A 25,083-nucleotide genomic window follows, 5' to 3' on the forward strand; every position below is an offset into this window, starting at 1 on the left:
TTATGAAATATGCCAGGAATATGTCAACAAGAAAAACGGGCGGCACTGGAGAAGCTAAGCCACGATTTTATTAATTGGCCAAGCTAAAGAATAGACTTTATACCTATACTGGTGGCAATCCACACATAGTCCACGATTTTTATTAATTGGTATGATTCTTTTCTCCGTCCAGTCACCTATACCTTATCGCAATTGATAATCAATAAAGGTTGCTGATATGTAGTGTGACCTAAGACAGCTTCCTAATAGTGAATTGGAAGAAGAAAGAACCACGGAACTCCCTTTATTGAAAAGAAAAAAAAAACATCAACGTTATGGGGTCTCTATCTTTTTCCTCTTTCCTTTTCCTTTTCTCCTTTTCTTTTTGTCGTCAAAGTGATCTGGGCATGAAATGATCAGACATCGAGGGAGCTGCTTACTGGAAGAAAATGTCTAAACTTTGAACATATGAATAATATAATTAACTATCCCAAGATGACTGATTTGAAGTACCTTGCGGCTAACGGCTTTGACTGCTCCATCTCTATCTAAATAAGTAAATGTAGTGAGTCAAAATTGATTTAGGCCAATCTGGTACACAAAGTATCCTGAGTTCACGTAGGGTCCGAGGAAGAATCGCACCCAAGGGATGCAATGTAAACAGTTTACCTTAATACGAGTATTAATGACTGTTTTCACGGCTTGAACTTGTGACCTACACGGAAATAACTTTATCGTTGATACGATTCCATTCTCAAATTTGACTTACGTATTCAGAGTAATAGTTAAAGATGCTAACAACTCAGCTAGTTTAATTTGTCAATGCTAAATTATATTCTTGACGTGTACCTTCTCAAATTACTAAATAAAGGGCTCCGAAAGTCTATATATTGGATCAGGAGGGCTAGACTTTTACTTCTTATGCATATTAAGTGATGCAAAATAAATGAATTAACATTATTATTGAAGTATTAATTTATTGCTTCAAAAAGGTGATTAAGTTCACTCGCTTTGCAAAAAGGAGAAAACATCATCAGATAAAGCCATCAGTAAGTTTCTAAACTTGAATCAAATAATAGGATAATAATGAATCCTATATACATCAACTCACGTGAACGTCTAACTCTAAATTTACTTTGACTATTGAAACACTAAAGAAACTAACGATTATCTAACAAAGGGTCCACTAATTGTTGGAGCCCTAAACGTAAAATTCATGTTACCTATTTGAACAAACAAACACATGTTCATAATCAATAAAGGTGGCTGAAATTACCCATTAAGCCTCAAATTCTAGATCCACCTCTGCTACTCCTTATCCTTATAAGTCCATAGAAGTTACTAAGCTCGTTCACACTTTCCTTGCCAAATGTACCCAATTCATTCACGGGTCGAACCGATTGAGATTTGCGTAAACCTTGTGGAAACACAGCCGATTCCTCCACTGGTCGAACCGATCTAGATTTGCTTAACCATAGTGGAGGCTTAGTTGCCACGTTGGCCTCAATATTAGTCTGTATCGTTTTAATTTTATCAGATGTTGTGGACGGGAGGAGCTTAGTATGACTCTGATGAGCTGAAATCACCAACTTCAACGCCCGACTCGGCGAACTTCGGTTCGAAATCATGATTTCACTGATCTCAGCATGACTCAAAACCGACCCGTTTTGGAAAACCTCCTCTAGTTGTGGGAAAAGCTTGTGATCTTTCAAACCCAAATGACTAGTAGCTAGACTTTTAAAAGCATTGAAATCACATAAAGGAAAATGCATGTGAAAATCAATTCTTCCGGGCCTTAGAACCGTCTGATCAATCTGATCTTTGTTGTTCATCGTGAATATCATAACTCGCTCGTCCCCACAACACGAAAATATTCCGTCCATGAAATTGAGAATTGCGGACGACCAAGTAAGAGCCGCTGATTTGTCACATGAATATGATAGGTAAATATCGAGATCTTCGATGACAATCAACGACTTGTTCATGGTCTGTAACAGCAGTAACTTCAGATCCGAATTGTTAGATACTTTTGATAAATTAATCTCGTACACGTCGTAGCTTAGGAAATTTGCCATTGCAGCAATGAAGGTTGATTTTCCTGTACCAGAAGGTCCATACAGTAAATAATTCCGTTTCCAAATTCTACCGATACGAGTATAATGCTGTTTTGACTTTAGGAACGTGTCCAAATCGGCTTTGACTTTGTTCTTGAGATCCTGTTCCATTACGACCGTGTCAAATGTTGCCGGATGAGTAAAAGGCACCGATATCCACCGTCTGTTTATGTTGATGAATAATCTCATCATCACTTCATTTCCCCTCTGCTCGATTTCATCAAACTTTGTGTGAATGTGTTGAAGATAAGGACGAAGGAGTCGACGTTTATCCTTCTTCCTTATCTTCAGAACAAATGAATTCAGACCGGTTTTATCATCCTTTTCGTTGATCCAACAAACTCTGGCGCCGAGGAAATTGTCTACTACGATGATGTTCTGATTGGAGTCGTCGAGAAGGAGGTTGATTTCATTCGATTTGTATCCCGAGAAAAGGTTGATGAAATTAGAATCTTCAAGACAGGGTAAAGAATTCAGATACGTGCTAATTTGTCGATAGAGTTGGTTTTCTTGCATGTTGTCGTTGAATTGAGGGACCTTGTAGTACTGGTACACACAGCATTTTTCTTCTAATAACCTCAACCATTTCTTGAGGATGTCAAGTAGGGAGGTTTTTGATGCAAACTTTAGAAAGAAACACAGAGGGATGATTCCTAACAAATAGAGAAACATGATTAATGATGAAATGAATCAATTATTATAAACAGTAGTGGGATTAATGAATAATGATGGAGAGGAAACACAAGTATAAAGAATTTAGTAGTAGAGTATGAAGGGATGGGCATGTTGAATAATGAAAAGTTGGAGTCTTTTTAAATAGCTTAGGTTTTTTATTTGGTTTGAAGTTAGGAGATGGCTAAAAGCCGGCATATCGATCATTTGCTATTTTTCTTATTCTTTTCAAAGCATGGGTAGGCTTAATTGGTCAAATTAGGAACATGTATTTTGTCTGTCTTATACTTTTCTAATTTTTCAGTAGCCCCGCGTCTTTATCTGACTATACATTCGTTTTTGGGAGATTCAGCCGTCAACACATGATAGTATTCTTTATTGAGTTTTGGTTATATAGTATAAGAAATTTTACACTATCACTAATAACAATGTAAAATTTTTTATATTATCAATGCTAATAATGTAAGAATTTTTACACTATCAATGCTATTTATATTAGTTAAGCTTAATATAAAGAATTACCTACTGTTATGAATCAATTTATGATCATGATCCTACAAAAATAATTTAAATTGTAAGTACACATATTTCCCTCTGTGTTTTATACCAAAGGATTCTTTGTATATACAGTTAAATATCTCTATAAGATCATCGCTTGTTTCGATATTTTATAGCTTTTATAGTGAATGGGTGTAATACACCTATAACAACATTTGATGTTTAACTATTTTTTGATTGTTATAAATAAAAATTATCCAAAAATTATTTTTTATTTTTTATTGTTACATGTAAGATAAAAAAAAACATATTTCACTAATTAAATATTAAAAAAAGCCTAAACATTATTCATAAATTCAAATTAAATGTGCAAAAATTTAAAATCTAAGGAACATATTTCAAAGCTACTAGAAGATTAAATTCTTTCAAGATTGACGGAAGAACTCTGTAATTATAGCTTGTTTCGTAGATTTCAGTCTTTTACTAACAATATAACGCTTGAATTGGCGAAAATTTGTGTCTAAACTTTTAGCAAAAGGGTATTTGATGGTTTTCCCTTGAAGGCAATCTACGAGCTTAACAATTCATAAATCTTCTATTTTAGTCCAAGTAGTAGTAGGAGATGAAATAGATAAACTGAAGTGACGAAAGCGTGAGTCTTGCTCACCTTTCCAGACTTATATTTATAAGATAAAGTCACAGCAATATAAGGAAAGGAAGTTACAACAATATATGAAAAGGATAATTACAAGAATAAATCAAATAAAGTCCTAATACAACAAATAGACTAAAAGATAATGCTAACACCCTCCCTCAATCTGACCGGAAAGAATGAACGTGAAGATTGGCTATCAGCTCAGGAAAACGGGTAGAGGGCAATACTTTGGTGAATAAATCTGCAAGTTGCTCAGAGGTATGAACATGAGAGACCACCAGATCACCATGACTAATCTTTTCACGAACAAAATGATAATCCAATGCAACATGTTTGGAACGGGAATGAAAAACTGGATTGTGAGGTAGATGAATGGCTCAAATATTGTCACATTTTGCGGAGACTGGAGAAGTAAGAAAAACGCCAAGATCACGAAGAATATACTGGAGCCAAGTAGCTTCAGCAGTTGCAATAGCAAGAGCTCGATATTCAGCTTCAGTACTTGAGCGTGCAACAGTAGGTTGCTTCTTAGCATACCAAGAGATGAGATTGGAGCCAAGAAAAATGCAGAATCTAGTTGTAGACCGCCTAGTGAACAACCAGCCCAATCTGAGTCAGAGAAAACAGTAAGTGCCAAGGGAGAATTTTTATACAACTGTAAGCCCCAGTCGATGGTGCCACTAAGATACCGAAAAATCCGTTTTACCGCCTGAAAATGCAATTGTCTCGGCTGGTGAAGGAATTGAGAAGCAAGGTTGACAGCAAATTGAATATCTGGCCTAGTAAAGGATAAGTATAGTAGATTTCCAACCATTTGACGATAGATAGAAGGATTTTCAAGCAACGGGGAAGAGGTGGAATTCCAATCTAGCTTACTATGAAGCAAAGTAAGCATTGGTTTACACTTTTCCAATTTAAAGCGATGCAGAATCGAAGTAATGTAACGATGTTGCAGTAAGAGAAGTCCCAAAGAGTAATGTTTTAACTCAATGCCAAGAAAGTAGTGAAGCTGTCCCAAGTTCTTCATTGAGAATTCTGTACTCCTGGAAGAGATAAATTGTGATATTAAGGACTTTGAAGAACCAAAAATAGCTATATCATCCACATAAATTAAAAGAATAATGCAATCACCCCCGGAGTGAAAAATGAACATGCTTTGGTCCGAAACACATTGCTTAAAATCGAGATCAAGAAGAAAACGAGCAAGACGATGGAACCAATCCCTCAGAGATTGTTTAAGACCATATAGAGCACGTTACAACTTGCAGACATAATGGGGATAATCTGGATGCTCAAACCCCTTAGGTTGACGCATATAAAGAGTCTCAGATAACTCACCATGAAGGAATGCATTTGACACATCGAGTTGGTGCATGAACCAATTTTGCTGAAGAGCCAAGGATAAGACCAAACGCACTATACTAGGCTTGACTACATGAGCAAAAGTTTCAAAATAATCCACTTCAGGCTGTTGCGAAAAACCTTGAGCCACTAGACGAGCTTTAAATCTTTCAACAGAGCCATTTGCACAAAACTTGATTCGAAACACCCATTTGTTGCCAATAGTATTTGCATTAGGAGGAGGAGGCACCAAAGTTCAAGTTTTATTTTGGATGAGAGCATCGAATTCAGAACTCATTGCTTGCATCCAACGAGTGTCTTTAGAAGCTTGAGCAAAGGAGGAAGGTTCGGATAAAATGGGACATGTAGAAGCCATCAAGGAAGGAAGAATGCGTGGCTTGAGAGACCCTGTTTTAGAGCGATTAGTCATATGATGAGTTTGAGGTTGTACAGTTGTTGATTGTGTACGAGATACTTGAAGGTTGTCGGGTGAAGTAAAGAGTTGGCGTAGAATGTGCATGAGATGAAGAATCACGTGCAATAGGAGAGAGAGAGGAGCAACTCGAAGTGGATACGATAGGTTGATTATTAGAAGTTACGTGATCCAAAGGTGATTGAGAATAGGAAGGAGAAAAAGTGCATGGTGAAGAAGGAGAAATGCTGAAAATATTCTCGTGATTCAAAGGAGTTTGAAGACTCCTATTTGAAATGTGGTGCTGCAAATTAGGTGAAGTAGGATGACTATTCCCATTTAAAATAGGATTCTGTAAAGTTGGAGGAAGTTGAAGATTTTTCCTATTTGAAATGGGTTGTTGCGAAAGAGAAGGGGGGAGAATTCCACCAAGACGTGTGGTATGGACTGGTTATTTAGAATTAGGTGAGGTACTTGGAGTATGAGTAGGAAATAAAGTTTGAAACGGGAATGAGTCCTCAACAAAATGGACATGCCGAGAGATTATAATCCTATTTGAGCAAGGATCCAAACATTTAAATCCTTTGTGTTTATCCGACGAACCAAGAAATAAGCAAGGTTTTGATCGAGGTTGAAACTTAGAACGATGACTAAATGCCACAAAGGGATAACATAGGCACCCAAATACACGAATTAAATTATAATCTGGCATTAGTTCAAGCGGAGATTTAAAACGCAGCACTGGAAGGGGAGTAACATTAATAAGGAAGACAACATATAAACAAGAATCAGCCCAAAATTGAAAAGACATAGATGCTTGAAAAATAAGATACCGTAGGACATTTGCAATATGACGATATTTTCGCTCGACCCTATGATAACTAGGCATTTTAGCCTATTATTTACTCTCTTTTGCTTAGGTTTTGGGTCAAAAATACGTAAAGGTATTCCCGAAAACTAACTTAATGTGCTTGCTTGCAGGCTTTGGTCGAAATGAGGCAAAGAAGCCATAATCAACTCATAAAGGATTCAAACTTGCACGAATCCAAGGCTGAGACTGGAGCGCTGAGAGCGGCAGAAAAGCACAGCCGCGTAAGGACCACCACTGAGGTAGCCACTATTACGCGGACCGCGAAAGTAGATTCAAAGAAGCTGCTTTCAGTACTAAAATCACCGATGACTGCGTTGGAAAAGTGCGGCCGCGAAATCTTTGGCGCGGCCGCGAGGGGATTTTTGCCGAGAGCGTGGTTCGAGGTTTAAAGACTCTACAGTTTGGGCTCAAATGAAGAACGCGGCCCGCGTCCAAATTACGCGGCCGCGAATTGATCTTACATGGATGCGAAGGGAATTCCGCTGAGAGCGCATCTTGAGGTTCTGAGACCCTGCAAGTCGGGCTTAATTGAAGAACGCGGTCCGCGTCCAAAATACGCGGCCGCGATGGAAGCCACGTGGACGCTGTTGAAATTACGCGATCCGCGAAACTAAGTCCAATCCAAGCCCAGTATTGAAGAAACGCAGACCGCGTTCATTATTACGCGGCCGCAAAAGCTCAAGCGCGGACGCGGTCAGAATTACGCATCCGCGAATCCTCCGCATGGGTATTTTTGTCCGAAAATTTTAGCTGTGTATAAATAGACCTTTTTGACATTTTTAGGTTAAGTTTTTTTTAGCAGAGCACGTGAACGGCTGGTTTTTTCCTTTTTGGGCAATTTTAGAATAGATTTACCTTCAAACTTTAGATTTTCATTTTGAACTTTAATATTATGGCTTATATTTCATCTTTATCTTTGATTTCTGCTATTATTATGAGTAGCTAGACCCCATAGCTAGGGTTGTGACCCAACCTTAGTGTGAGTATTTAATGGGTCTTGAATTTTAGGGCTTAATTATTTATGGGTTAGTGATATTTAGCCTAATTCATGCTAAAATTGTAGAATTAGTAGTTGCAAACACTGACTCATGCCTTTATGACTTAGGCTCTTCTTGAAAAAGAGGTACTAAGTCTAGGAAAATTAGGCTAACAAGGAATTGGGGTGAGCTCAAGAGATTGATAGCCCCAATTAAAGGGTTAAACCTAGAGATAGTAATACCCGACTTGAGCCAATTTCACTTGTATTGTATGAACAACCATTTAGGTTTGAGAAAGCCAAATCGGGCAAAGTCATTCAAACTACCGAGAGGTATAGAGTGAGCACTTATGTGTGATGGTTATATCACGACCCCAATCATAACAAGTTTGTCCTACATTCTTGATACCCATTAGATACTCACCTAGGCGGAAGTCACTTCCCTAGTGCCTTTTAACACTTGAAAACTTTTACCAAAAATATTGTACTTAGCTTATACTCAGCATACAATAGTATAAAAATTAGAATAAAATAAATCGCAACAATACTTGGAAGTGCAATTAGAAAAAACACGCACATCTAGATTAGTTAGATACCCAACTCCAAGCCAAATTAACTCAATATGGAAATCGATCCCGACCTCGTTGGGTAAAACTGCATCGATCATCTTCGCTACTCTATAGTGGTGTAGGTTTGGCCTCGATCACCCTACCATTTTGAGAAGAAGTGTGAGGGCAAGAAAAACGATGGACTATGCCATTTTGTTTAAAAAATGAACTAAAATTTTTGTTAACGTATTCCCCACCGCCATCGGACTGGAAATAAGAAATAGAGCTATGAAAAACGTTTTTAACCATTGCATAAAATTCTTTGAAATTTTCAAAGGATTCAGATTTTTCGCGCATCAAGTAGACCCAAGGGAATTTAGTATAATCATTGAGGAACAAAATATAATAACGATATCCCGAATTTGAGAAAGTAGGAGCATGCCATACATCTGAATGAATTAAAGCAAACGGAAATTTGCATTACTACTTGATAAAGGAAAAGACATTCTAGATTTATTATTGATGGAAGAAGTACTACGAATTAAATTTCTAGAAACTAACGAACTAAGAGACTCTCGATCAAGATGTCCCAAACGTTGGTGCCAAAGGGAAGCACGCAAAACTTTAGCAAAGAGACCAAAGATGGAGGAGGAAGATGGAGCGACACGTAGAGGATAAAGAGACCTAGAATTATTACAGTGGAGCAACATTGTTTTGGTCTTCAAGTCCTTGACAAAAAATCAGAGTTAGTAAATTCAATAAAATAATTATTATCAGCACATAAGCGTTGAATAGAAAACAGATTTTTAGCAAGGGACGGAACATATAAAACTTTCTTTAAGAGAAGAGGCTTAAAAGTTGTTGGAAGGGTAGATGAACCAGTAGATTTAATTGAGAGAAGAGTACCATCTCCAACCAAGACTTGAGAAAGACCAGAATAGGGAGTGTGAGAAGTAAGAGTAGAAGGATAATTTGTCATGTGCGCAGATGCCCCAGAGTCTGGGTACCAAACTGTTGGTTGAACCTCCTCCAAATTTATTGCAGCAAATGGTTTAGGAATATTATTAGCCACAAAGGAATGGTTGAACCTGTTTATGCACTCCAACGCAGTGCGATTATAATAAAAATAAATTTGACATTGTTTAGTAAGAGCGGAAGGTGGTATACCCAAAATACCAGTAGCGGGGGAAGGAGGCCGAGATTGATGTTGGAAATCAGACCATGAAGAATTGTGGTATCCACGACCCCTACCATATTGTCCCTTGTTATTTTTTCCACGACCTCGTCCATGGAAGTATCCTTTTGTAGGCTGATTTTCATTGAAGGAAGATGATAAATTAGAAGTGGTCTTCGCTTGAGTTGACGCAAGCAAAACAGTTTGAGCATTTGACTCTTCAGAAGCATTTGCATTAATGTGAGCTTCTTCAGTGAGAAGTAGTGGTCGTAATACAATGAAAGAAGGAAGTGAGCCAGTAACATTTAATCCAGACACGAAGGTACGATAAGATGAAGGAAATCCTTGCAAAGCTTGAGCGACTAATAGCCTGTTTGGCCAAGCTTCTTTTAGGGTCAAAAGTGCTTTTTTGGCCAAATATTGAGGTGTTTGGCCAAGCTTTTGGAAGGAAAAAAAGTGCTTTTGAAGAGAAGCAGAAGCGATTTTTGAGAAGTAGAAAAAAATAGCTTCTCTCCAAAAGCACTTTTCTGAGAAGCACTTTTGAAAAAAATACACTTAGAAGCAATTTTCAAAAGCTTGGCCAAAAGTTAATTACTGCTCAAAAGTATTTTTTAAATTAATTAGCCAAGTACAAACTGCTTCTCCCCAAAAGTACTTTTAAAAAAAATATTTTTAAGAAAAGCACTTCTCAAAATAAGTTGATTTTAGAAGCTTGGCCAAACAGGGTATAAATTATCATCAGTAATAGGTTTACCAATTTCCCTGAGAGAGCAGGCAATAGAGTGAAGTTGCTGAAGATAATCCTCCATAGAAATGGGACCTTTCTTGAAATTTTGGAATTTTGACTTAAGGTGAATGGCGGAGGAAGAGACTTGATCCAAATATAGTGATGCGAGGGTTTCTCAAGCCTGTTTAGATGTCTTACAAGCATAGTTCAAAAGTGTGTCAAGAACATCAGAAGAAAGTGTTGCATTAATCTAACTTAATGCAATAGTATCGCATTGAATCCATAGCTTATAATCAGCATGGTCTGGTAATGGACATGGTATGGTTTCATCTACTAAGGAAAGAAGGTTGTGACTTTTAAGGACTGTGAGTAAAACTCTCTTCCTGGTAAGGTAGTTGACATATGTCAATTTGATAGGAACAAAACATTTGATATTGGAAGCTGTTTGAGGGGGAATGGGGAGGCCGAGAGAAGATTGATTCATGGCGGTTTGAGTAGAGGAGGAGGAGGAATTTTTTGGAGCCATTGAAGGGGATCGTTTAGGGCTCTTGATACTAAGATAAAATGGACCTTGGGCCTAACTCAACCTCAAAAGTTAGCTTATGAAGTGAAGATTGCCCAAGACCATATAAGGAGACCAAGGACCTCAAATCCCACCGATGTGGGACAACTCAACACCCCCTCACGCCCAGGCCTGCAAACTGGAGCGTGAACAACATAAATGGGGGCCCAATATCGGTAACAATAATTGGGATGAGCCTGGCTCTGATACCAAGATGAAATAGATAAACTAAAGTGTCAAAGCGTGAGTCTTGCTACCTTTCCGGACTTATATTTATAAGATAAAGTTACAATAATATAAGGAAAGGAAGTTACAACAATATATGAAAAGGATAATTATAAGGATAAATCAAATAAAGTCCTAATACAACTAATAGACTAAAAGATAACGCTAACAGTAGGTTGAGGTCAAAATCTTTAATTTTATTATTGGTGATCATAGAGATTCTACATGGTTGTTATATAGAGATAATTTCTATAAAGATGGATGTTGTTTTTATAGCTAAAAAACCGTCACAGGGAGGTAAATATAATATAAAAATCGGTTTTGATAAAAACTTGACTTTTGTAATGAATGAATATTTTATAAAGTATGCTGTTATAGAAATGTTTGACAGTACTAGGACTAGTTGTTGTATTCTTTTAGTAGGATGATGAATGTGTATTTCCTTGTTTCTTTCCTAAGATGAGCAAATTATTCATTATCACTTATTTGGACCAGATTCTTCTGGTATTAAATGTCAATAGCTAAGATACCCGGCGGACAAATTTGATCTTGACCAGCTGTAGGAGCATTTTTTCTATATCAGCAACTATCCACGTACTACTAGTTTAAAAGTTTAATAATCACATTTTTTATATACATTCTTCTTGTTCATCTGTATTGACTATATATCAAATGGTCAAGAAAACTTAATTCTTGCATCTTGTTCCAATGATCGGTACTTTATTTTTCTTTTATCGCAAAACAGAAAATACTCGGTTACACTCTTCGTTCACAAATAATAATACTGTTACAATATACCTAAGAAGTCAAATAATTTTTATTATGATTTTTCAAACATTTTTACTATAAATGTTGCAATTCAACCCTGAGCACTTTTCGACTGCATGCACTATCTCCATTTCAAAATCAGGATCACTTTTCAATTGCATGCATTATATCCTACGACGATAAGTAAAACCATTTTTTCCAATTAAGTAGACTGAATTTGGTGCGGTGTATCTGTACGTTCAAGAAAGATTGGTCAATTCTTCGTTAAAAAAAAGGTCTATGCCTGATAAAGTGCCAGGTGGAGAATGGGAGAGTGGGACTCTCCTTTTTGTCGCGGGATAGGCCAAAGGCACGAATTCACGATGGATTTCTTTTAGATGCAAGGATTAAAATTATAAAGTAAGATTGTTACGACATGGGGATCTAAAATTTCTAAGAGAACGTGTGCACCGTTTTAAAGATGTGAATTTAAAATTCACAATTGATGGATTTTAACTTTATGCTTTTACCGTAAACCCATTATACTTTTGAAATTATAGATTCAAAATTCTGTTCTTTTGTAATTTTAGTGATTTTTCACAAACATACCTATACTATATGTGTTGAAAATAAAATCAGCCAAAGTAAGATTTTGATAAGCTATATGTACCTTGTTATGTTTTGATGATCTAACAAACTTAATGACAAAAACCAGATAAGGAACATAATACACATTTTCAAGTTTGTGGAAACAACAAGACTTAAGCTGGAATTGTAAATCAACGCTTTAGGAGTCAAAGAATCAACAAGGGGAACAGATGGACATCAGTTCACCTAGTGATCGTACCAGTCAATTCTCCAACAAGTGTAAAGTCGTTGCCTGCACACGTAACAGTACAAGCACAGTGCAGCAGTCAGCTTCATTGGGAATGATCATGTACCCAAGATGCTTACATCATTCAAGTGATGTCATCAATGTTATATTAACATTAAACCAAGACAAAACATCACTTGAACATTTAGAGAATTTTCTCAAGCACTCTACACAGTGATTGATCATCTGCCAAACGATTCTCAAGTGCATCAAGAACAAAGAACAACATAGCAACAGACCAATTCCCTGTATTGAGTTATTACATGTCCTTTGTTGTGTTGTACCTTTGTCAAAGTTCTTTACCTGTAATTCCTACTTAGCTTAGTTAGAAGCATTGCGTAGGAAATCCTTTATAAATCATAAACCCTTGTGTTTGTGTCTTGGCTAGAGTTAGTCGAGTTGTAAAGTCTTTGTAATAGAGTTATTACAAAGTGACTTGTAATAGAGTTGTTACAAGTTAGTGAGAGATTAAGAGGTTAATTTCTAGGTTACAATAAGTTGTAATCTAAAGTTTGCTTAGTAGTGAAGTTGAAATCCTACAAGGGTAGGTCGTGGTTTTTAATCCCGTGAGCTGAGAATTTTTCACGTAAAATTTCTCTGTGTCATTTACTTACTGTAGTGTGAGTGTGTTCTGTGGGAACTAATAGAGAACCTGGTTCTCTATATAGTTTGGTGGACCCTCGAATTCTATCAAATATATATATATAAATTTATATTCTACGTCGAAAATACTCAATCTAGATGAATCCAATACATTAATATTACATATATTTCTTTCTGAGAAACGAGGGGACTATCTATATACGACCGAAATAGATTTCAGCCTTGGCATGTCCGGTACGGTTCGAATGGTGGTATATCGAAGTAAGATCCCGAAGGTGGGGCACGAACTAACCTAGAGTCCGGGGAGGCCGGTCCGTGTTGAGATCGATATCATAATCAAACTCGAACAAGAATCGAACCATGGCGCGGGTAGATGTATTGTGCTGATAATCCAAAAACCAACCTACATCGACCTGGAATCCATCCGAGGGCTTGAACCAGGATCAGGCTCGAACCAAGATCACGAGTTCGAGTCGAAATTAAGCTCGAACCAAAATCGAGGATTCTAAGAAAGATCGAGCTCGCAGGCAAAAGTCGTTGTAATCCCACTAGAGGGAATCTTGCAGAAATTATGAAAAAGCTGATTTATCATGGGTCTCCCACTGAATGGTTATTTTATTATACTTGTAGCCAAACCCCTTCACTATAAAAGGGCTTGTTTATCATTCTTGCAGGGGATCCTTTTGAGGGGCCATAGACTATCACAAACTGTATTATTTCCTCTATAAGAAAAAGAGTGATCTTTCTAGTTTCTGAGATTGATTCTATTTCGTAAAATCCTAAATTCACTATTCATAATTTATTCGCCTGGATTACGTTTTCTCCAACCTATATTCATCCCTTTTATTTATTCTAGCATTCTGTGTTAAGTTGTACCACATATCTTCGAAACTGCGTATAAATTCAACTCTATCCATTTTTTGAGAAAACAGTTTGGCGCCCACCGTGGGGCCAAGGATAACAATGGTCACTTATTTTCGAAAACACCTTCAATTCAGGTTCGGCTACGAATAGCCACCGACCGAATGGCTTCACCGACCGATTACGAAGCTGGCCTTCAAGATGAAACCAACAACTTGGCACTACCCGAGATTCGAGCCGAAATACCACTAGATGTCAATTCACAAATTACTTTGGAAGCAAACCAGCGTTCCGAACCGGAAAGAAGCATTCAGGGCGGTGCTCGATCCATAGCCCAAGACACCCAAAACCCAGAGGAGATCGGGGCCAGCTTACGCATGATCTTCGAGATGTTGCAAGCCCAGCAATTAGTGATAGCTCGGCTACAGAGCCAAACTCAAGCACAAAGCAGGCCGGTTTCCAATCCACTTCGAGAGGTCCGGCAGGGGTTACTTCGAGAGGTCACCCCCAGAACAGAGCCTGCCATAGTAAAATCTAACGAGCAGGAATCAGGGACTACTCCCGGAATTACTAAATTGCTCGAGGAACTCACAAAACGAGTCGAAGCAAACGACAAGAGGGTGGAAACGTATAATGCCAGGGTCGATCAAATCTCGGGGGCTCCACCAATGGTAAAAGGGCTTGATTCAAAAAAATTCATACAAAAGCCTTTTCCGTCGAGTGCGGCACCGAAGCCAATCCCCAAAAAGTTTCGTATGCCTGAAATTCCCAAATATAACGGTACGACCGATCCTAACGAACATGTCACCTCTTACACGTGTGCCATAAAAGGCAACGATCTGGAAGATGATAAGATCGAATTCGTGCTATTGAAAAAGTTCGGGGAGACCCTCTCGAAAGGAGCTATGATTTGGTACCATAATTTACCACCAAATTCCATCGATTCTTTTGCCATGTTAGTAGATTCGTTCGTAAAAGCGCAAGATGGAGCCATAAAGGTTGCAACGAGAAAATCAGACCTCTTCAAAGTAAAGCAAAGGCAGGGAGAGATGCTGAGGGAATTCGTATCCCGATTTCAAATGGAACGCATGGAATTACCCCTGGTCACCGAAGACTGGGCCGTACAAGCTTTCACCCAAGGGTTGAACGAGCTAAGTTCGACAACATCACATCGGCTGAAGCAAAATTTGATCGAGTATCCGGCGGTAACTTGGGCAGATGTGCACAACCGATATCAATCAAAAATTAGGGTCGAGGATGATCAGTCGGGGACCCCGTACGGACCTGTTCATCAGAACAGGGCAGTTATTAATCAAAAGCAGATCGACAGAGAGCAAAGGTCAAACATAGACCGATATCGACCGTACATCACCGATCGAGTAAACAATGGTTCAACATGCAGTGCAGTTCGGAACAGTCAAAGAATTGATCGGGGATAAAATTCTCGGGGGCTTATGAGTAAGAACGGCTTCGACAAATATGCCGAGCCTATAGAAGCACCTCGATTATCAGAATATAACTTCAGTGTTGGCGCATCTGCTCTCGTGTCGGCCATCGGACACATCGAAGACACTAAATGGCCTCGACCAATGCAAACCAATCCTGTCCGGAGAAATCCCAATCAAACGTGCGAATATCATGGTACCCATGGCCACAGAATAGAAGATTGCAAGCAACTAAGAGAGGAAATAGCTCGAGGGCATCTTCGGGAGTTTCTGAGTGATAGAGCAAAGAGCCATTTTAGAAGTAGGGATTTCAGCAAGCAGAACGAGCAAGAACAACCATAGCACGTTATCCACATGATCATTGGCGGCACCGATACCCCCCGAGGACTGATGCTTAAGCGTACAAAAACATCGATGGTGAGGGAAAAGCGATCTCGGACTCAAGATTACGCACCCATGGGGACTTTGTCCTTCGGTGATGAAGATGCAGAGGGGGTCATCCAACCTCACAACGACGCACTGGTAATATCCGTACTCGTAAATAAAACTAAAATTAAGCGTGTGTTGATCGATCCAGGTAGCTCGGCCAATATCATCCGATTGAAGGTAGTAGAGCAGCTCGGCCTGCAGGATCGGATCGTACCTGCAACTCTGGTCCTAAACGGGTTCAATATGGCATGCGAAACCACCAAAGGGGAGATAGCCTTACCAATAAACGTGATCGAACACGATATGAGGTATAACGCCCTTTTTGGAAGGCCATGGATCCACAACATGAGAGCCGTGCCTTTGACCCTACACCAGGTCTTCAAATTTCCGGCATCGGGAGATGTCAAAATGGTATACGGAGAGCAACCAGCCGCAAAAGAAATGTTCGCCGTCGACGAAGCCAAACCAATGTCCTCACTTTTGCCGATAAAAGGATCGGGCCCGAAAGGAGAACGGGACACCAAATAGCAATCACAGACAGCGACTTCAACCCAGCCAGACAATTAGAAAGTCGAAGAGGAGGGAGACCAAAGGGTCCCTCGATCTTTCGTAATTCCCGATGACTACGATGCCACAAAATCGACGATCGAGGAGATAGAGCAAGTCATATTAATCGAGCGCCGGCCCAAGCAAAAGGTATACTTGGGAACGGGGTTGAGCCCTGAACTCAGGAAGAAAGTCGTTCAATTTCTTATCAATAACATCGATTGTTTTGCCTGGTCCCATTTAGATATAACAGGGATCCCGCTGGACATAATGACGCATCAGCTAAGTTTGGACCATAGGTTCAGACCGGTGAAGCAAAAAAGAAGACCCCAGTCCGATAGAAAGAACGCCTTCCTAAAGGACGAGGTAACCAAACTTCTCAAAATAGGGTCCATTCGGGAGGTAAAATATCCCGAATGGTTAGCCAACGTAGTGGTAGTCCCTAAAAAAGGGAACAAACTTAGAATGTGCGTGGACTATAGGGATTTGAACAAATCATGCCCCAAAGATTCTTTTCCGTTGCCCAACATCGATTGCATGATCGATGCCACGGCCGGTCACGAGATCCTCACTTTTCTCGATGCCTATTACGGGTATAATTAAATACAGATGAACCCGGAGAACTAGGAAAAAACCTCATTTGTCACCAAGTATGGAACGTATTGTTATAATGTGATGCCCTTCGGGCTAAAAAATGCAAGGGCCACTTACCAACGCCTAGTGAATAAAATGTTCGAAGAACAAATAGGAAAATCAATGGAGGTTTATATTGATGACATGTTAGTCAAATCCCTGCGCGCAGAGGACCATTTAATTCATTTGCAGGAAACGTTCGAGATTCTGAGGAAATACAAAATGAAGCTCAACCCCGAAAATGTGCCTTCGGGGTCGGTTCGGGCAAGTTCCTCGGCTTCATGGTATCACATCGGGGAATAGAGATTAACCCCGATAAAATTAGGGCTGTCGAAGACATCACCGTCGTAGACAGCGTGAAGGTCGTGCAAAGACTAACGGGTCGGATCGCCGCCCTAAGACGATTCATATCGAGATCATCCGATCGAAGTCATAATTTCTTTTCTCTACTCAAAAAGAAGAACGATTTTTCTTGGACCCCGAAGTGCCAACAAGTATTGGAAGAACTAAAACGATATCTATCAAGCGCACCACTGCTTCACACTCCAAAAACCGATGAGAAACTTTGTTTGTACTTGGTAGTATCGGAAGTCACCGTAAGCGGTGTCCTAGTTCGAGAAGAGCAAGGTACGCAATTCCCAGTTTATTATACAAGTCGAACCTTAGGAGAGGCGGAAACTAGATATCCGCTCCTAGAAAGGTTGGCGCTTGCACTGATAAGCGCCTCAAGGAAGTTAAGGCCATACTTCCAATGTCACCCCATATGCATATTGTCTACTTACCCGCTTCGTAATATTTTGCACACACCCGAGTTATCAGGCCGACTGGCCAAATGGGCCGTCGAACTCGGTGGGTATGATATAGAATATCAACCCCTCACGGCCATCAAGTCTCAAGTCCTAGCAGACTTCGTGGCCAATTTCACACCAGCCCTCGTACCCGAAGCCGAAAAAGAACTGTTGAAATCAGGTACATCATCGGGGGTATGGATCCTTTTTACGGATGGGGCTTCAAACGTAAAGGGGTCCGGGCTGGGCATAGTTTTGAAACCACCCACGGGTGGCATTATTAGACAATCTATTAAAACTATCAGGTTGACTAACAATGAGGCCGAGTACGAAGCCATGATTGCAGGTCTCGAGCTAGCTAGAAATTTGGGACCAAAAATCATTGAAGCCAACTGCGACTCCTTACTGGTGGTAAGTCAGGTAAACAAAACTTTCGAAGTTCGAGAAGGTAGAATGCAGAGGTATTTAGATAAACTGCTTATCACTTTGCACCATTTCAAACGATGGACTTTACGACATGTGCCACGGGAACAGAATAATGAGGCCGACGCACTGGCGAATTTGGGGTCATCGGTCGAGGTAGATGATACGGGCTCGGGGAATATGGTTCAACTTTCGAGATCGGTAATCGAAGAAGGACACGCCAAAATAAATTCTACAAGCTTATCCTGGGATTGGAGAAACAAGTATATCGAATATTTGAAAAATGGAAAACTCCCATTGGACCCTAAAGACTCCAGAACCCTACGGACCAAGGCTGCTCGATTCACTCTGGCTTCAGATGGAACACTGTACCGAAGAACGTTCGACGGACCATTGGCGGTATGCTTGGGTCCGGGGGATGTCGATTATGTCCTACGGGAAGTGCATGAGGGTACTTGCGGGAATCACTCTGGAGCCGACACATTAGCCCCAAAAATAATCAGAGCAGGGTATTATTGGATCGATATGGGCAAAGATATGAAGGAATTTGTTCGTAAATGTGATAAATGTCAAAGGTTCGCACCAATGATCCACCAGCCCGGAGAACAACTCCACTCGGTCCTATCCCCGTGGCCTTTCATGAAATGGGGAATGGATATCATCGGCCCTCTGCCATCGACCCCAGGTAAAGCCAAATTCATTTTGTTTATGACTGACTATTTTTCTAAATGGGTTGAAGCACAGGCGTTCGAGAAAATAAGAGAGAAAGAAGTTATAAACTTTATTTGGGATCATATCATATGCCGGTTCGGGATACCCGCCGAAATAGTATGTGGCAATGGAAAGCAATTCATTGGCGGCAAAGTAACAAGATTCCTCGAAGACCACAAGATAAGAAGGATACTGTCGACGCCGTACCACCCCAGTGGGAACGGGCAGGCTGAATCAACGAATAAAACCGTCATTCAAAACTTAAAGAAGAGATTGAACGATGCTAAAGGTAGATGGAGAGAAATCCTACTCGAAGTTCTTTGGGCATATCGGACAACATCAAAATCCAGTACGGGGGCGACCCCGTTCTCCTTAGTATATGGATCCGAAGCATTGATACCAGTCGAGGTTAGTGAACCCAGTGCCAGATTTTAATTTTTGGCGGAAGAATCAAATAACGAGGCTATGAACACAAGCCTCGGACTATCGGACGAAAGGCAAGAAACTGCCCTCGTCCGAATGGCCGCCCAAAAGCAGCGAATCGAAAGGTATTATAATCGAAGAACCAAGCTCTGCCATTTCAAGCCTGGGACTTAGTGTTGAGAAAAATTACCATCAATACCCGAAATCTGAATGAAGGGAAGCTAGGACCGAATTGGGAAGGACCATAGCAGGTACTCGAGGACATCGGAAAGGGGTCGTACATGATCGGCGTTATAAACGGCAAACAGTTATCAAGCAACTGGAATGTATCACATCTAAAACGGTACTACTGTTAAGGTACAACCTTTCCATATTCGTTTATATCTCAAAACTGACCCCTGCAGAAGTCCGAACAAGGGACGGATCTCTCATCAGAAAGCACGCGTTGCACTCTTTTTTCCTTATACCGGTTTTATCCCAAATGGGTTTTTCGGCAAGGTTTTTAATGAGGCAACCACTGGTCGTGCAGCATTTATAATGATATCCGAGGCCCCGTAAGAGAGTTACTTCACAGCAACAGGGTCCCGATAGGAAAACTGTAAAGAGACAAATGGTTGAAGCAAGCCATGCTCGTATAAATTGGCCCGAACCCGGGCGTGTAATAACATGCGAAGCATTAAGATATAATGCGACCATTAAGCGTACGAGCTATTTTCTCATTTTGAGTTTGAGCAAACACTCACTCGGCCAATTAAGACTACGGGCTGCATCAATTCGAGTTCGAATCATTCACTCGACCAGGCCTACGAGCTATTTCTCATTTCGAGTTCGAGCAAACACTCACTCGACCAAATAGCCTACGGGCTGCATCAATTCGAGTTTGAATCATTCACTCGACCAGGCCTACGGGCTATTTCTCATTTCGAGTTCGAGCAAACACTCACTTGACCAAATAGCCTACGGGCTGCATCAATTCGAGTTCGAATCATTCACTCGACCAGACCTGCGGGCTATTTTCATTTCGAGTTCGAGCAAACACTCACTCGACCAAATAGCCTACGGGCTGCATTAATTCGAGTTCGAATCATTCACTCGATCAAGCCTACAGTCTATTTTTTATTTCGAGTTCGAGCAAACTCTTATTTCGACCAAGTAGCCTACGGGCTACATCAATTCGAGCACAAGCAAACACTCGCTCGACCGTCATGCCCATGGGATATATTCTCTTTAAAATCGAATCGTTGACAATTAATAAGTCTAAAGGTCTACATTGCCCCAAGTTTGAATAAACGCTCGCTTGGTTGCAGAGACCACGAGTTTCAAGTTCGATTAAGTGGTTTAATACATAGAGATATGCCTATACACAAAATTTATCTACATAGGTGGCTACAACAAAAAAATAAAAAAAATAAAAATTTCAAACGGGAGCGGTCTCTTCTTTATCAGGTTCCCCCCCGTTCTCGGATTCGCTTTTGCTCCCATCGTCGTCATCATCATCATCGGAATCTAGAGCTTCAGCATCAGCTTTGAGTTCTTTTGCCCTTTTTATCTCTTCCGTGAGATCGAAGCCAGGAGCATGAATCTCCTCGAGAGTTTTTCTCTTGGATCGGTACTTAGCAAGTTCGGCGACCCAATGCGCCCGACCATTGGCAGATTCGGCTGCCTCTCTTGCCTGAATTTGGGAGCTTCAACATCAGCCCGATAGACGGCCACGAGCGCATCCGCATAAGTCTTTGCCGTTTCAGCATCAGATTCGGCCTTGGCGAGTACTGAGGCCAACCGAGCCTCGAGCTCCTCAATTTTTCTTGCTTGAACCAGGCCTTTTTCCTTCATTTTCTGAAGTTGGGTTTCAGACGATGATAACTGGGCTCGAGCAGTCTCTTTTTCTGTAGCAAAGTGGTCCATACCTTCTTTCCACTGCAAGGATTCCATCCTTATCACATCGACCTCCTCACGCAGCTTCCCTATCATCTCAATTTTTTGCTGCAGCTGTGAGACCGAAATGTTAGCTACCGTTCTGGTATCGAACCCATAGGTTTTCAAAAGCATCGTTACCTGCTCAGACAAATCATCCTGGTCTCGATAAGCCTTGGCCAGCTCGGCCCGAAGATCTTTTATTTCCTCATCTCGCTGCCCTAAGGAAAGTTTGAGAGAGTTCCTCTCATCGATAGCACGTTTCAGGTCGGCCGCGTATCGATGCAGCTCATTCTGGGAACGAGAACATTGTTCTCGATGGACCGTCGCAGCCTACGAAGGAACAAGAAGCGAAGTTAACGAAAGACGAACATAAAGGCAATACCAACAAAAAGATTTTTAAAAGACTCACCTGGTTCAAAGCCTGCCGCAAACCGTGAAAAAGATCTGATTCATCACCGGCGCCGGCAACATCCTCGATACCAGTAAACAAGTCATGAAACGGGTCCTCTTCATCGTGAGGCCTACCTAGATCAAGGGCCCCCAGAGCTTGAGCTTCCCGAATCACCCCTGCGAAAAAAATGGGAAAGGTAGGCGAGTCCTCGATCGTCGCTGCCCCAAGCGACTCGCTCGGAGCATTCCCTTCTGCTTGGAGGGGTTCGAAGGGCTCTTCGAGTGTAACCCCTGCCGGTTGATTCCGATGAGAGGCGTCTTCGACATCTGATAGTTCGGGGACTCTACCAGAACCTCTCTCCGGTATATTTTCAGTTTGAGATGGAGCCCCATAGGGCATCATCGATCCAGCCGGCGTTGAAGCATCGGTGGCTCTCTTCGTCCGGACCGCCAGCGTGGACTCATTATCCTCTCCCTCTTCTTCTTCTTCATCCTTAGGCGCAAAACGGATTCTACGGTCAAAGGAATAACATTCTTGTTCAGCTTACGAGCCGTCCTCTTCTTCGGTTTTGGATAGTCGGGCAACGAGGCTCTCTTCCTTTTATTTTCCTTTACCGGCTTTGGAACGAAGGTCGAGACATCCTCCTCATTAGACAGAGCTCTCAAGACCGCGTCCTTACCCAAACCTGCATATGGGAAACCTTATAAAAAATATCGAGAAATGCCTTGTCAGAGTCCGAGAAATGAGCTTACCGTGATTTTTGGCCTCCCACCGACCCTTAGACAAATCACGCCATGAGCGTTCTGCGTATGTGGAAGTCGAAACGAGATCCCGTACCCAATTCTTGAGGTCAGAAACCGCTCCGGGCATCCAGGGAATCGCTACATCACGAAAAGAGGAGTGTCGATAAAAGAACAAATGAAAAAACAAAATAGAAGTAACAGCAAAATCACACTTACGTTTCAAATTTCACTCCTCGGGAAAGGGCATCTTTTCAGTCGGGATCAGGTCCGAAGTCCTTACTCGAATGAACCTGCTCATCCAACCCCGGTCCCTGTCCTCGACAATACTCGAGAACAAAGCCTTGGTAGCCCGACGCTGGAGTTTTATTAACCCTCCCCGAAAAAGTCGGGGACACGGTACAACCGGATAAGATGATCGAGGGTGAACGACATCCCCTCGATTTTGCTCACGAAATATCGGATCGGAATAACGATCCGCCAGAAAGAAGGATGGACCTGGCCTAAGGTTACCTGATACTGTTGACAGAAGTTGATAACGACGGGATCGAGGGGACCCAAAGTGAAAGGGTAAGTATATACGTTCAAAAATCCTTTCACGTGAGAAGTGATGTCTTCGTCAGGGGTAGGTATTATCACTTCTTTTTTCCCCCAATTGCAGTCCTTCTTTAACAGATCGAGGTGCTTCTCAGTAATCGAACACATGTACCTCGATACCGGCTCACACCAGCCAGGGACCGATGAACCTTTATCAACTTTAAAATCTGAAGTAAGGACGCACACCTCGGGGACACACTCCTCTGGCCGTGGCTCCGCCGGTGTCTCATCGGCGACACAATGTGAAGATAAAGCTTTCTCTTTCTGAGGAACGGTTTGCGATGTTTTCGCCATTTTTGAATTCAAAAATAAGGAGTAGAAGAAAGTGATAGAGATTTGGTAGAATTAACGGGTCTTTTCGGAAAGAAATCACAGCTTCGTCTCGTTTCTCGTCATATTTCTTTCTGAGAAACGAGGGGACTATCTGTATACGGCCGAAATAGATTTCAGCCTTGGTATGTCCGGTACGGTTGGAAGGGTGGTATATCGAAGTAAGATCCCGAAGGGGGACACGAACTAACCTAGAGTCCGGGGAGGCCGATTCGTGTTGAGATCGATATCATAATCAAACTCGAACAAGAATCGAACCATGGCGCAGGTAGATCTATTGTGCTGATAATCCAAAAACCAACCTACATCGACCTAGAATCCATCCGAGGGCTCGAACCAAGATCACGAGTTCGAGCCGAAATCAAGCTCGAACCAAAATCGAGCTCGCAGGCAAAAGCCGTTGTAATCCCACTAGAGGGAATCTTGGCAGAAATTATGAAAAAGCTGATTTATCATGGGTCTCCCACTGAATGTTTATTTAATTATACTTGTAGCCAAACCCCTTCACTATAAAAGGGCTTGTTTATCATTCTTGCAGGGGATCCTTTTGAGGGGCCATAGACTATCACAAACTGTATTATTTCCTCTATAAGAAAAAGAGTGATCTTTCTAGTTTCTGAGATTGATTCTATTTCGTAAAATCCTAAATTCACTATTCATAATTTATTCGCCTGGATTACGTTTTCTCCAACCTATATTCATCCCTTTTATTTATCCTAGCATTCTGTGTTAAGTTGTACCACATATCTTCGGAACTGCGTATAAATTTAACTCTATTTATTTTTCGGAAAAATAATATAAAGAAGCATGGATTCATGTGAACCCATGCCCTTTCACCTAGATATGTCCCTGATTGTTAGTGGCATGATGGTGCTTTTTTCCATGATAATATCTACATAGATACACTTGTAGAGGAGAAAAATACTACAAATGCATGTAGAATATAAATGTTTGTGCCTTATTTGCTTGGTGCAAATATTGGATGCAAATAAGTTTTCAAAAACGATGAATGAGAGAGTGGCACTCCATTTGCTACCACTGCAGAAGGATGCCGACGAATATGAGAAGGAAAATGAGATTATTATTCCATTTTTATCGTCAAATTCTCAAATGTGGGTCATTGAATGTTTCCATCACTCCCCAATGTCCTAATTAATACTCCTTTTGTTTCAATTTATGTGAATCTATTTACTTTTTAGTCCGTAATAAAAAGAATGACTTTTTTCCCTATTTGGAAATAATTTACCTTTATGCAATGATTTATAGCCACACAAACTATATGTACCTCATTTTATAGCACAAATTCAAAAGTCTTCTATTTTTTTTTAAACTCCGTGCCCAGTCAAATGAGTTCACATAAATTGAAACGGAGGGAGTATCAATATTTCGATTGTTCAAGCCAGAGTAAGTACAAAACTAAAGCGGAAAAAACAGCTTACTCAGATAAGATGGCCAAATGCCAATCCTACTTCAAACCCTCGACACGATTATTTTTCAAGATATATGTTAAGCTGGGTATGTAAGTGTATGGGTGTGATTCGGATGAATCGAAAGAAGACCAAATTTTGTTGTGGACTTGGAAGTCACTTTCCTTCATCAATTGGCATATTTTCGAGTTTAATGGATTAATGCTGGCTGCGAACTTCAGATCAGTCCATTTCTTTGGAGTCGTCCTTGTCTGCGCTCTTCAACTTCAATATCGACACGGCTATTTAGTGGGACAAAAATGCCACGCGACTAACTCAGATCCAAAGATGCTCGCTTTTCGACAGAGACGTATCCAAGTAGGGGAGTATGAGTTCACGTGAACACATACTTCTCTTTTTAAACTATGTATAACAATATTATATTTTTTCAAAATTACTTAAATA

The 25,083-nt window shown here is 40.7% G+C and overlaps 1 protein-coding gene across 1 annotated transcript; it reads right to left on the reverse strand.

Moving 5' to 3' along the window:
• Positions 1–972: 972 nt before the first annotated feature.
• LOC107778333 (AAA-ATPase At2g46620-like) lies at positions 973–3,012 on the reverse strand. Its single transcript, XM_016598570.2, has one exon. It carries the CDS (start codon positions 2,763–2,765, stop codon positions 1,266–1,268), a length of 1,500 nt encoding a protein of 499 aa, XP_016454056.1. The 5' UTR covers positions 2,766–3,012; the 3' UTR covers positions 973–1,265.
• Between the last annotated feature and the right edge of the window lie 22,071 nt (positions 3,013–25,083).

Source organism: Nicotiana tabacum, chromosome 21, assembly GCF_000715075.1.
Source record: "Nicotiana tabacum cultivar K326 chromosome 21, ASM71507v2, whole genome shotgun sequence".
Lineage (NCBI taxonomy): Eukaryota > Viridiplantae > Streptophyta > Magnoliopsida > Solanales > Solanaceae > Nicotiana > Nicotiana tabacum.

Coding starts and splice junctions, on each gene's coding strand:
- LOC107778333 (XM_016598570.2), bottom strand. CDS start 2,765: ATGTTTCTCTATTTGTTAGGAATCATCCCTCTGTGTTTCTTTCTAAAG.